Source organism: Phasianus colchicus, chromosome 1 (assembly GCF_987193195.1).
Source record: "Phasianus colchicus chromosome 1, bPhaCol1.hap1.1, whole genome shotgun sequence".
NCBI lineage: Eukaryota > Metazoa > Chordata > Aves > Galliformes > Phasianidae > Phasianus > Phasianus colchicus.
Genome location: NC_143436.1, coordinates 196,367,520 through 196,381,114, shown reverse-complemented (window position 1 = coordinate 196,381,114; position 13,595 = coordinate 196,367,520). Strand labels below are relative to the sequence as shown.

Genomic DNA, 13,595 nt, shown 5'->3' with positions numbered 1-13,595 from the left:
CCTGACAGTCCTTGCACTGCATAGTCCTGATTGGAAGAGAGTTAAGCATCAGTTAAACTCTCGCTACTCTTCACAAAATGAGAGAAAGACCAACTTAATATTTGGAGAATGATTAAAATTAACTACAGGTTCTCTCTTTTTAATTTACAGACAGCAAGCTCTTCACAGAAACAATGTATCTGTTTTATGTATATCTCAATATTTTAGGACACAACAGCTACAAGTATTACTACTATTATTGGATGCCTCATCCTTGGAGGCATTCAAGGCCAGGCTGGATGTGGGTCTGGGCAGCCTGGTTGGTGACCCTGCACACAGCAGGGGTTAGGAACTGGATGAGCATTGTGGTCCTTTGCAACCCAGGCCATTCTATCATTCTATGATTAAATAACTTAATCTTTTGAAATATTGGGGTCTAACTTTCTGATAACAACTTCAGGCCAAATGACTTGGAACCATGCAGGTTGTCATATATTAGTTGTGCAAGCAGACACATGAAGCACCTCCTGTCACCACTAACTCTCATTATTCACATTTCCAGAAATATGGAAAACATGAAAGGTCAAAAAGCATTTTTCAGTATAAAGTGGGCAAATATTATTTGCCCTTTCAACTCTTGGAAAGGGTAAATAACAGCAGGATAAGGGGAAATGGTTTGAAGTTGAAGGAGGGCAGGTTGAGGTTAGATGTCAGGGGGAAGTTCTTTAGAGAGAAAGTGGTGAGGTGCTGGAACAGCTGCCCAGAGAGGCTGTGGATTCCCCGTCCATCCCTGGAGGTGTTCAAGGATGGGGCCCTGGGCAGCCTGGGCTGCTATGAAATGTGGAGGTTGGTGGCCCTGGGTGTGGTGGGGGGTTGGAGCTTCATGATCCTTGAGGTCCCTTCCAACCCAGACCATTCTATGATTCTGTGATAAGGACAATATTTGCAGTGACACTCAGTAATCACTCACCTGCCCAAAAGTAACTGTATTGCTCTCTCCTCCGAATTGAGGTCTAATTGCTGACCTGTGACTTCAGATGTAAAGAGATGGGGGTCCTCATGAGCAGGCATAGAACTTGAGTTCAAGCCTTTTGGGCTCCTGAACAAAGGAAAAATAAAGGTATTAAGCTTTTCTGGCATGCTGAAGATTTCAGTCACATAAAGCGTAAAAATGTGAGGTCATGTACAGCCTTCACTGATTTGCAGCCTAACCTCCAGGTACACAAAACCTTTCTGCAGCCCTGCAGTCTGCTGCAAGGCACATTGCTCATCCACAGCTCTTATCCTTTGCAGAGTGGCAGGATGGCCCAATTGCTCAAGCAAGAGAGAGGACTTGAGAAGGTCAAGTAAAGATGTTTATGAATGATGATCAATGAGATTGTCCTGGAGAGTTAAAAAAATCATCTACTTTTAAACAAATTGGAACAGTTTGAGCAAAAGCAATGGGACTGATCTCCCAGCCAGTGAGTTCTTTAAGGCACAGTGGATGTAAGCTCATGTAACCTTTCTGATCAATTCATTCATCACAGAGAAAGCACACCTGCACATTTGTGCTTCAAAAGATTAAATGAGAACCAGCAATGATTTGTATATGTTAGTGATCTTTTCCAAAATGACTTTTAATGCAGTGCCCAATCTAGGGAAGAAAAGGCAATATGAAAAACACAATAAAGTGGAGAGAAACATACTCTATATTTTCATTTCCACTGTATTTCTTTACTTAAATAAACAAAACATTAACATTAAAATGTTTTTTTGTTTTTTTAAATGTGAACACAATATCACTACAGTTTACATACAAACAATTCTAACTGAATTAGAAACAGCAACACTGACTACCAAAGATGATGACTGCGTTTTATGGTTTATAGTGGAACAAAAAGCAATCGTTCATCTCATTCCAAAAACAAGAACTTAAAGTTCCCCTTGCAAAAATGTGCATTTGTCTTCCTACTTCCAAATCCCACTTTCACTGAATGGAGAAAATGTATTAAGTCTACAACAAAATGAGATACTGGAGCTGGAAGATGAAAAGGCACGCTCATTTTTACCAACCTGCTAGTGAAAATCAGATGGAAAACCATAATGACTAGTAATTCTGAGAACATAGCTATAGACACAAGTTTTTGTTGTACTTTGTCAGCAAGGGATGCAAACTAGAATATGCAGAAGTACTCACTTTATGTCACTGATTACTTATTTTGCTTTGAAAGCCTTTTATCTGGGATCAAGTAACATCAGTCTGCCATGCCCCTTCTACACCTCACCAAAATTTGAAATTCCACTATCAAATAGTTCTGTACTACACACAAAAATGGCTCTGAACAGAATTAGAATTGGTCATTTAAATCAAAGATCAGATCAATCTACAAAATGGAGGTCTTTATTCACAAAGAGAAATCTATTTCCCATTTGACTGAGAATCCTAAAATACACCACATGAATCGCAGTATTTCAAGTTTTCCTGATAAGGCCTCAAAATCATAGAACCATTCCTCAGCCTGTCTTTGTAGTGGAGGTGCTGCAGCCCTCTGATCATGTTTGTGGCCACCTCTGGACCCTCTCCAACAGCCCTCTGTCTTTACTGTACTGAGAGCACCAGACCTGGACACAGCACTGCAGATGGGGCCTCACAAGAGCAGAGCACAAAGGGACAATCCCCTCCCTGTCCCTGCTGGCCACCCCTCTTCTAATGGAGCCCAGGATATCATTTGCTTTCCGAGCTACAAGACTACACTGCTGGCTCATGTTGAGTTTTTCACCCACCAGGACTCCCAGGTCCTTTTCTTAGGACTGCTCCTTCCAGTCTGTATAAATGCCTGGGATTCCTCCGACTCTAAAATCTATGATTTGAAACTAAATCTCACTTCTTCCTTTCTGAGCTTACTTTGCTGCTGCTCTGAAACCATCTGGCTTTACAAAAGGAGGCACTTCATTCAGTTCAATCTCCATGTCTGGGCTAGACTTCATCGCAGAAGCAACCATGGCATCACGGAGTTTATTGCCCTGATCCAAAAGAGCTAGGAAATAAGCAGAATTAACTCTCAGTATTCAAATACAATTTAAAATCAAAACATGCTGGCTACAGTCATAAAACTTCTATTTTACACTATTATAAGGAGATCTTGACACATTAGAGATTAAGTGCATGCTGTACATTATTACAATGATAGCGCTGCCAGGAATGCCAGCAATCCTCTATCAGTTTCCCACTCTCAGTAGTACAAAGAACTCATTTACACACACCCAGTCAGGCATAAGAAGGCTGTTATTAAGATATGGTAGCAAGACTAAAAGTAGCTTGTCATCTTAGCATGCCTCAGCAGCAGTCTCATTTAAAGTCTTTTCAGTAAATATTAATCTATAGAGAGAAAATGGAAATGTGTCCTACTTGTCTCTTTTCTCTGATACCTAAAATATGATGCTAACTGCATACCAACCTGAAAGCAGGTCTTTTGTAGTTGGGTTGTGCAAAGAGAACACGTGTGTGTTTGTTCTAAGGGGAGCTTCAGGATCAGCACTGCTGGGAAACGACACCGACTGCTGACTCGAAGGATTCACTTTCAAATGTTCATCTGGTAAAATGAGGTGGTGGTGGGAAACATCCTTTATGTTTTCAGAGTCCTCTTGAAAGAACAAATGGTCCTTTTCCCAACTGCAAAACAAAACTCTGAGTAACAACTGAAGTGGTTCAGCAAAGGGATTCAAACCTCTTCAAATTCTCTCTAGCATTGCAGCTGCTTCCTTTCTATACACGTTTCCAAAATGAAATGACACATCTTAATGTACCAACTCCTCATCTCCTACCATCAGACAGACTGACTAAAGCTGTAAAAAAGAGACTTGTGGCATCTCTAATGTCAACTAGCATGGCATGAATTGCATTAATGTACAATGCAATTTTGTTGCATATGAGAAACAGACCCTTCAAGCTCTTAAACACTGAACCTTCTGGAGTTGATAATATGCACAGCCAAAAAAAAGCAAGCAGTCCACGATTCACAACTGTATTAAAAAGGTGTGAAATGCTAAATGAGCCAGAATTTTGCCAAGGTGAAGAAAAGATACCTGGGAGTTGTGACCCTGCTTTTGTTAACAGCCTCTTGGCCAGGAGCAGTGACCTGCACTCGCTGAGATGGAGCAGGAGCCATATCTGAACTTGCATCTGTGGTTGGGACAGAGCTGCTGTTTTTGTATGTGTCTGATAGAGGTTCAAGAACAAGTGAAACCTGAAAAATACAATGAAAAAGCAGAATTTGGTCCCTTTCTTAGTGAAGTGCTGCATGTGCTCTATCTAACTTTACTTTTCATACTACAGAAAGCTCTCACTATTTTTTTTATAATAGCAAGTGATGTTTATATCAATCAGACACGTAACACCTTAATATCCTAAAGGGAGCCTACAAACAGGAGGGGAGTCGACTCTTGGAAAGGGGAGATAACAGCAGGACAAGGGGAAATGGTTTGAAGTTGAGGGAGGGCAGATTTCAGTTGGATGTGAGGGGGAAGTTGTTTGCTGTGAGAGTGGTGAGGTGCTGGAACAGCTGCCCAGAGAGGCTGTGGATGCCCCGTCCATCCCTGGAGGTGTTCAATGCCAGGTTGGATGGGGCCCTGGGCAGCCTGGGCTGCTATGAAATGTGGAGGTTGGTGGCCCTGCTTGTGGTGGGAGGTTGGAGCTTCATGATCCTTGAAGTTCCTTCCAACCCAGACCATTCTATGATTCTATGATTTCAAACTATTAATTTCACATTCCATGTTTCCAAATTGCAACTGCTTATCTTTCAGCAAAAACAAAGCCCCAGGGGTGCAGCACAGAACAGCCCCTTCTCCCTGGATTTCAAAATACTCTGCAATGTCAGCCCAGGAAGGCTGTGAAGAAAAATCAGAATGGAGTATCCACTTCTAAAATCACTGTTAAAACTCACTGTGGAGTCTTACTCGACTTAAACTACCAGCGCCACTTATTCTTCTAAAGGAGACACTGCCAACACCATTAGTAATCAGAATCTGCACTTGTTTTGTATGTTGTTCAGCAACAAAGTCAGTGTAGGACATGACGCTGCAGCTGAGTTTTTTTCTTCTCTGAGAGCTTTGATTTCTCTCCTGAGAAATTCAATCTTTTCTTCGTTTTGATTTTGGATATTTTTCTCAAGCACTGTAAACAAGACTATGAAAATGTAGTTCTATTTTTGTGCATTCAGAAGCAAAAGAGGAGGCTTTGTTTTTTAATTTGAAGGACATACTTTAGTGAAGAAAACTTAAATGAACCATAATTGCATGAAAATGCTACACCAGATCTTCAGAATCCATCTACAAAATGGATGATAATGTGATAAGAACATCCCTGGATTTCCCTATTTTCTATCTAGACTTCTTACCTCAATCTGTAAACACCCTGAGATGAGAGAAAGGTCTGTAGGACACAGCACAACTGGATCCTCACATTATACTGCATTACAGCTTCATATGCAACAATAAAGAGCTAAGCCATAAGGAATACCTGTAGCTCTCCCAGTTTATCAGCTGTTGGTGAAACTATGGTGAAAAACCCACTGATGGGATGGCTGGGAGAGAGCTGGGACAATTCACTGATCTGCACTCTGCCAACTGGAAGACGGTCAGGTTTGGTCAGGACCTCCAGGACAAGCATGCCCATATCTGCAATAATTAGGAACAGCTACATTTCAGTGTGACACAACAAGGTTGCAGTTAAACACAGTTGAAACTTGTCTGGAGGTTAAAATAAAGCTGTATCATGATGTGAGATGAGGAGTTGAATCATTAAGGTTGGAAAAGACCTCTAAGACCCCCAAGTCCAACTGAAAACCATCCCCAACATGCCCAATGACCATATCCCCATGTGCTACATCTCCACGGTTCTAGAACATCTCAGAGCCCTGCTGGGCTGAGGACATCCTCTAGACATCAAGCTTCCTGTGCAAATGGAATTATAGAACCAGAGAACATCCCAAATTGGAAGGGACCCAAGGATCATAGAACCATTTGAGTTGGAAAAGATCTTTAAAGGCGATCTGGTCCCACGCCCCTGCAATAAGCAGGGTCACCCACAGCTCCATAAGGTGCTCAGAGCTCTGTGCAGCCTGATCTTGGGTGTTTGTGAGCAACTTCTGCCAGCACTTCACTACCCTTAGCGTAAACAATTTTTTCATTATATCCAATCTAAAGCTTTTCTCTCTTAGTTTGAAACCATTTCTCCTTGTCCTATTGCAAAGGATTCCACTAAAGAGCCTGTTCCCTTCTTTCCTGTAGCTCCCCTTTAGATACTGACAGGCTGCTCTCAGCTCACCTCGCAGCCTTCCCTTCTCTTCTCCATCTGCACAGCCCCAGCTCTCAGCCTGTCCTCATAGGAGAGCTGTTTCATCCCCGGCATCATTTTTGTGGCCCTCTTCTGGATGCTCTCCAACAGCTCCACGTCTCTCCTGCAGTGAGGACTCCACATCTGGACGCAGTGCTCCAGGTGAGGCCTCACAGCACAGAGCAGAGGAGCAGGATCACCTCCCTCAACCTGCTGGCCATGCTGCTTTGGATGCAGCCTAGGATAGCATTACCTTCCTGGGATGCAAGGGCACATTGCTGGCTCATGTCAGGACAGGGAGGTGATTGTCCCTCTCTACTCTGCCCTCGTGAGGCCCCATCTGCAGTACTGTGTCCAGGTCTGGAGCCCCCAGTACAAGAAAGACAGGGAGCTGTTGGACAGGGTCCAGAGGAGCCACAAAGATGATCAGGGGGCTGCAGCACCTCCCCTACAAAGACAGGCTGAGGGAGTTGGGCTTGTTCAGCCTGGAGAAGAGAAGGCTGCGGGATGATCTCATTGCAGCCTTCCAGGACCTAAAGGGAGCCTACAAACAGGAGGGGAGTCAGCTCTTGGAAAGGGGAAATAACAGCAGGGGAAATGGTTTGAAGTTGAATGAGGGAAGACTGAGGTTGGATGTCAGGGGGAAGTTTTTGACAGAGAGAGTGGTGAGGTGCTGGAACAGCTGCCCAGAGAGGCTGTGGATGCCCCGTCCATCCCTGGAGGTGTTCAAGGCCAGGTTGGATGGGGCCCTGGGCAGCCTGGGCTGCTCTGAAATGTGGAGGTTGGTGGCCCTGCCTGTGGTGGGGGGGTTGGAGCTTCATGATCCTTGAGGTCCCTTCAAACCCGGCCCATTCTGTGTGATTCTGTGATGTCCAGCTTGCTATTCACCAGTACCCTCAGGTCCTTTATGGCAAGGCCGCACTTCTTCTCTTCCCCAGCTTGCATTGATGCTGGAGGTTGCTTTCACCCAGGTTCAGATCATGCACTTGGCTTTGCTGAACCTCATGAGGTTCTCCCAGGCCCACTGCTCAAACCACAGACCATCCCAAGCTGGGAAGAACCCACAAGAATCATTGAGTCCAACCCCCAGCTCCACACAGCACCACTCAAACCCAAACCCTATAGCTCAGAGCAGTGTCCCAACACTCCCTGAGCTCTTGCAGCTCAGGGCTGTACCACTATCCTGGGGAGTCCATTTTATGGATAGAGCCTTTCCCAAATCCTCTCCTGTCACAGCTCCATGCCGTTCCCTCAGGCCCTGTTGCTGTCACCAGAGAGCACAGAATCACACAGAATCACAGAATGGCCCGGGTTGGAAGGGACCTCAAGGATCATGAAGCTCCAACCCCCCACCACACGCAGGGCCACCAATCTCCACGTTTCATAGCAGCCCAGGCTGCTCAGGGCCCCATCCAACCTGGCCTTGAACACCTCTAGGGACGGGGCAATCTGTTAAACGAAGGCAGGACCGCGGATAGCTGTGGATGGAGAAGCCCTATTGCCCGTTCTCACCTGTGAGGTAGGCCGCGAGCTGCCGAGGCCCGCACCGCACGGCGTACCGGCTGCTGCCCGCCGCCTGTCCCGGCTTTGAGGTGGGGTGGAACACGGTACCGTCTGAGGTCTCACCCCACCACCTCAGGCGGACGAGGACGGCGGCGGAGGGCGCTTTGGAGGCCGTCCACACGATCCTGCCGACGGTGCAGCGGAGGACGCAGCGCGGAGGGCCCTCTACTAGCGGCGGCAGGCTGGTGGACGCGGGGATGTCACCGGGACCTGCGGAACGGAGCGATGTCAGAGAACAGAACGGGGCTGCAGCGCTCTGCCAGCCTTCCCCCTCCCCTAACCCCGCACCTCGACGCCGCCTGTTGACCCCCGGGGCTGCGGCCGGGGCCCGCGGCCTCCTCTGCTGCATGGTTTCACCTCAGCGCTTCCCTCAGGCCGCGCCGCTGCCCGGCAACAGCCGCCCCGGCGGGAGCATCTCCCGCCTTCACTGCACTTCCGGGACTACAACTCCCATCATGCACCGCGCTCTCATTGAATCCCATTGAGGTCCGGACTACGTTTCCCAAAAAGCCTCGGGGCGCCTCCCTTCCCGTGGTGCCGCGCGGCGGCGCTGTGTGGAGAGAGGCGCTTCCTGTGGGGCGGAGCGGAGCGGAGCGGGGTTGGTGGTGGCCCGGGCGTTCGGTGAGGGCCGGTGCGGAGCTTTGCGTCGTATTCATCGTTATGTCGGCTCTGGAGAAGCAGCTGCACCTGGGTCGGCTTCCGACGAGGCCTCCTTTGCCTGGTGGTGGTGGTCAGTCCGGCTCCAAGATGCGCATGGGGTAGGTGAGGGAGGGGGGCGGTGGGGGTCTGAGGGGAGAGGGTGAGGCCTTCGTCATTAGGGAGGGTTGGGTGCTTGTGGGAAAGGGGGGAGGGGGGTTTCGGGGGGTTCTCTGTGCTGACTGGAGCTGAGAGGTGTTCTATGGGGTGTTTGGGGGGGGGGGGTGTATTGTAGGAGGGTTGCAGGAGAAGGGGATTTCTGGGGGGGCTTTGTGCCTGGGGGAGGTGAGAGTGGGAGGGAGGAATGTGGCGGCTGGTGGGGATGGGGGTTGGGGTGTGAGGGCCTTTCTGTGTGGGGTGGTGGCCCTGTTGAGGTGGTGAGTTATGTGGTGAGCCTCCATGAATGGTATAGAAAATATAGAATCAGGGAATGGTTGGGTTAGAAGAGCCCTCACAGCCCCCCCCCCCCCCCCCCCCCCAGCTCCAACCTCTCCATGGGCAGGGACATCTCCCATTGCCCAGTTGCCTGCAAACCCATCTGTGGCCTTGGGTATTGGCAGGGATGGGCACCCACAGCTTTGGGCAGCAATGCCAGGGCTGCACCACCCTCTGAGGAAAGAATTTCCTGCTTACATCTAATCTAAATGTCCCCTTTTTGTGATTAAAACCATTGTCCCTTGCCTGGAATTCAGCTCTTTTCTCAGGAGACAGATACAAAGAAAGTTTTCTCAGACTGTTTTATCCCCATATCCAGTGAGTGTCAGGGATAAAGCAGCAGGGCAGTCAAGCTGAAACAACGGGGGAGATTTAGATTAGATATAAGGAGGAAATTCTTTATTCAGAAGGCAGCAAAGCCCTAACACTGCTGTCTAGAACTGTGGGTGTCCCATCCCTGGAGGTACCCAAGGCCATGGATGAGACTGTGCGCAGCCTAAGCTGGTGAGGAACAACCAGCCCACAGCAGGGGTTGGGGCTGGGGGAGAGCTTCAAGTTCTCTTCCATCCCAGGCTATTTTATGTTTCTGTGATTCAGTTAGAATTAGTGTCTTGGGACGTCCTGTTGCCCCTCAGTGGCATTCTTCTGAGTCCTTTAGTTTGAAGGGAGACTCTGTGTGTTGTAGTACGTATATCATGGTGACACCTTAAAGTCAGTGAAATCATGGCTGAGGGGGAGAGGTGCTTTGAAATGTTATTTAAATGTTATTTATCTCAGAAGGTTATATGAAGCTATAAGCTAAGGTGAACTCTGCCAAGAGATTAAGGCTGTTCTTCGAGCGATGGCAGCATTTCATCTGGGATAGGCCAGTACAGTACAACCCAGGATAAAGGGATATCAAATCTCTTACACAAGAGTGAGAACATCTTTTGGAAGCATGAGAGAAGATGGACTGGAATTAAGCTGTGTGGATGGGAACTAACAAGGACTGACTGGACGCGAACGACTTGAGCAAAAGCTTTGTTCTTTAGTGAGGAGTCAGAGGGATAAAGTGGGCTGCAAATAGGAGAGCATTGAAGAATACCAATAACTTCATCTCCAAAGGTGTGAGGGAGAAGCTTGTACTCTTAGCAAGTGGCTGGCTATGGTAGAAGGAATGCAGGGTGCTTTGTAGAGTGAAGGAAGCTGGTGTTAGTCACGAGGACGTGGGCTCAGGCTGCTGTCTGTCAGCCCCATGCAAAAGGCAGGAGAGCATAGATTTGAGTAGAATAACAGAAACAGGAGCAGTTGATTAAACCTGAAAAAAATGGTTTTTAAGTGGTGTCTGAATTTCCATACAGAGGTCTGGGCTGTGACAAGACCACAGGCTGCCCCTTTGAGGGATGCTGCCCTCCGTGTGAGAGTTTGCAGGGGCCAGATGTGTGCTGCACAGCTCCTGATGGCATCGAGTGCTCCATTTGGAGGTTAAAAATATCCTACAATTCCTACAGGAGATCTCCTTTGCCTTGATGCATGAAATCAGATAACTGAGAGAAATAATGAAAACGACAGCTGTAAAAGACTGAGATAAAATGTTTGGGTGTTTATGGATGTGAAAGGCATCTAAATGACAGGTAGTTCTCTCCTTTAAAACGTAGTTTCAAAATACTTCTTTTATATTACATTCTTAATAGTATATTTAAATAGATACAGTGCAATTGATTTAGTTAGAATCTGAACTAATTCTAACAAATCTCCATGAAATATATTTTTTCCTTTTAATGTGGATTATGTTAAAGCTAAGCTCCATATGTAAGTAATGGCGTGGCTTTGAGGCTAATCAAAAAAGTGGTATTTAGGGATTAATTAAAAAGAAACAGTCCTGAATATTGTGTTGTAAAGCATGAGTTCACTCCATTCTGTTGTGAGAGTCCTGGGATTAAACAGGAGTGTGTAGAATGTTATATGTGGTATATATAAAACTAGATTTAATGCTAGCTATTTAATTATGCCACTTAAAATGGGACTAACCAAGTTTCAATGTATTTTAGAGCAGTTTTGTGGACTGTAAACTTTGTCAGCAAGCTAATTCTTTCCATAAAGCAGTGCACACATGATGGCACTGTAAACAAATCCCCTGTTTAATTAAGTCTTCATAGCTCACTAATAAACATAAAGACTTCCAACGTTGGTGTTCAGGTCCAGGGGAAGGAAAATGAGTTTGCAGTTGGTGTTGCTGCTGGTGTTGGCTCATGGCAGATGTCCCCATGGTAGTGATAAAAGGCAGAACTCAATTTCCTGCAGCATCAGGTGAGCTGTGTTCTGCTGGAATCAGATGGGTGATGGAGGCAGTGTGGTCTGCTGGGGATTGGCTGCAAAAGGCTGCTGTGCTGTGGGATGCATTTCCCATGTCAGTGTTGTTGCTGGACATCCACTCTCATGATAATTTTCATTAGGAAAATAATAAAATTAAAGGCTGCCCAAACTTAATGAGCTGTAGATTCCAGTGCCTGTGATACTTCTTGCTTCTCTTATCCTTGATGGATAAACAAATACGTTTCAATACAGCATCTGCAAGGTTGATTTTAATTGATTTTATGATGGGTGTCTGTGGAGTATTTCTGCAGTTGGGTAATGTTTGTGTTGGCAGAGTGCTTCTTGTTCACAATGCTGTAAGATATGTAATGCCTCCTATCTTTTCAATCTTTGGAAGGTTTTTGAATACTTCATGTCAGAGAGGGAAGCGACAACCATGAAGGGATGTTGGTTTTCTGTTGTTTTATAATGCTGTCAGTCTTTTCTTTTTTCCCTTCAAAATCTTTCAGAAGGTGCTGATATAAAGTCTGCTGTTGTGGGTGGGGATCAAAACTTCACATATCCTTCCCTCAGTAGCAACTGGGTGCAGTTTATAGTCAAACTTTGGTCACACAGCCCTGGTTGCTCTGTGGGCTCATCGCTTTGTCTCCTGTCACCTTTTCTTCTCCACTCCTCTCTGATCCTTCCTGTGGATCTCATCCTATGTTATGGTTGGTTTTGGACAGCAGTGCCCAAAACTGGAAATGGGATTTCATTGGACTCTTTTCACACACCTGTGGACTGGAAGGATTATTTCATGTATAGGAATGAAGTTACCATCCACAAAAGCACATCTCAGTGAATTGTTTTTTGGTTTTTAATGGCTCTACTCAGGTCGTTTTTGTAGAATCATAGAATGATAGAATGGCCTGGGTTGCAAAGGAGCACAATGCTCATCCAGTTCCAACCCCCTGCTATGTGCAGGGTTGCCAACCAGCAGACCAGGCTGCCCAGAGCCACATCCAGCCTGGCCTTGAATGCCTGCAGGGATGGGACATCCACAGCCTCCTTGGGCAACCTGTTCCACTGCCTCACCACTCTGTGTGAAAAGATGAGGTTTAGCTACCAAAGGAGGATGTGATCAGCTATTCTTTGACAAGTGTGTGACTTTCAGCAGTGGCAAATCAAGAAGGCTCTACTGAAGTGATCCTTTAAAAATCAAACTCTTATAGAGAACAAAAGTAATTAAAATTAGAGAGAGATTTGTTTGCTCTGCTATCATCTTTTATTTGTAAATCTATTTTGTTTCTGGGCACTGATGAATTTCTTAACTTGAAAGCAGGGCCGTTAATTAGAATGTGTTTAAACTCAATATCCAGCAGCACCAGCAAGCTGGTTGTTCTACAGATAAATGCTTTGCTTTTTGTGCACTGTTCCTCTCATTGGAATGTTGGGTACATTTTATATTTTGTATTAATTCTATCTTTTTCATCAGCCAGGCAGGCCGTGCTCATGTGACTGCATGGGGTGCTTGAAAGAAGAGAGTGCAGTAAGTGAGACTGCAAGTAGGAAAAAAGACCTGAATGGAGCACTGAGGTTTCTCAGGCATCAGCCATCCTTGGCATAAAGGCAAGTTGCAAGGGTAGGATGCTTCCTTCAAAGACTGTTTCCAGTTATCAGCTTGGTGAGGAAGCCTTTGTCTCAAGTACAGAGGAATTCTCAGCCCACATACCTTCTTACATCTTTTCTGTCAAAAAGTTTAATGTTGTGGATGCCCCATCCCTGCAGGCATTCAAGGCCAGGCTGGATGTGGCTCTGGGCAGCCTGGTCTGCTGGTTGGCAACCCTGCATATAGCAGGGGGTTGAAATTAGATGATTATTGTGGACCTTTTCAACCCAGTCCATTCTGTCATTCTATGAATGCTTTGCTTGTAATAAAATATCACCCATTACTGCATCCAAATAGGTGAGAACAGATTTATATCTTCTTGTCATATTCCAGTATGATCACTTCCTTGTGTTTCTTTACTGAAAAGTCTCATTCAAGCAGTTGAGGTGGCCAAAAGTGGCTGTGCTTGTCCCTGGGGCTGAGCTCAGCTCTGCTCTATGCATCTCAGCTGTGTGTGCATCTGTGGGTTCCTCCCCATCTCTGGCAGTATATCAGCAAAGCAATGCATGGAGAAATGCAAATCAGAGCAGTGAAGCAGCAGGGATATTGAATCCTTGATTAGCATAGAACACTGATATAAATATTGAAGCAAAAACACAGGACTGCGTGGTTAAAATGGCTGCTGCAGTGTGGTTTTGATGAGCTTCTGTGGTAGTACAAGAT

General features: G+C 46.0%; 2 protein-coding genes across 7 annotated transcripts in view; one reads left to right on the top strand and one right to left on the bottom strand.

The window, feature by feature from the left end:
- C2CD3 (C2 domain containing 3 centriole elongation regulator) overlaps positions 1-8,280 on the bottom strand; it is a 56,378-nt gene extending 48,098 nt beyond the window's left edge. For 4 of the 5 annotated variants that reach the window (XM_090134236.1, XM_090134238.1, XM_090134237.1 and 1 more), the window contains exons 1-6: positions 7,808-8,280; positions 5,480-5,637; positions 4,048-4,208; positions 3,420-3,634; positions 2,867-2,999; positions 950-1,078 (exon numbers count right to left, since the gene is read on the bottom strand). In XM_090134236.1, coding sequence (XP_089990362.1) covers positions 950-1,078; positions 2,867-2,999; positions 3,420-3,634; positions 4,048-4,208; positions 5,480-5,637; positions 7,808-8,207 — 1,196 coding nt within the window. In that variant the 5' untranslated portion in view covers positions 8,208-8,280. The remainder of the gene's footprint in view (positions 1-949; positions 1,079-2,866; positions 3,000-3,419; positions 3,635-4,047; positions 4,209-5,479; positions 5,638-7,807) is intronic. The other variant, XM_031606113.2, reaches the window with a different exon arrangement.
- A 161-nt stretch (positions 8,281-8,441) lies between these two features.
- The window catches only part of PPME1 (protein phosphatase methylesterase 1), a 28,119-nt gene continuing 22,965 nt past the window's right edge, over positions 8,442-13,595 (top strand). For both annotated transcript variants that reach the window (XM_090134232.1, XM_090134233.1), the window contains exon 1: positions 8,442-8,616. In XM_090134232.1, the coding sequence (XP_089990358.1) occupies positions 8,519-8,616 (98 nt within the window). In that variant the 5' untranslated portion in view covers positions 8,442-8,518. The remainder of the gene's footprint in view (positions 8,617-13,595) is intronic.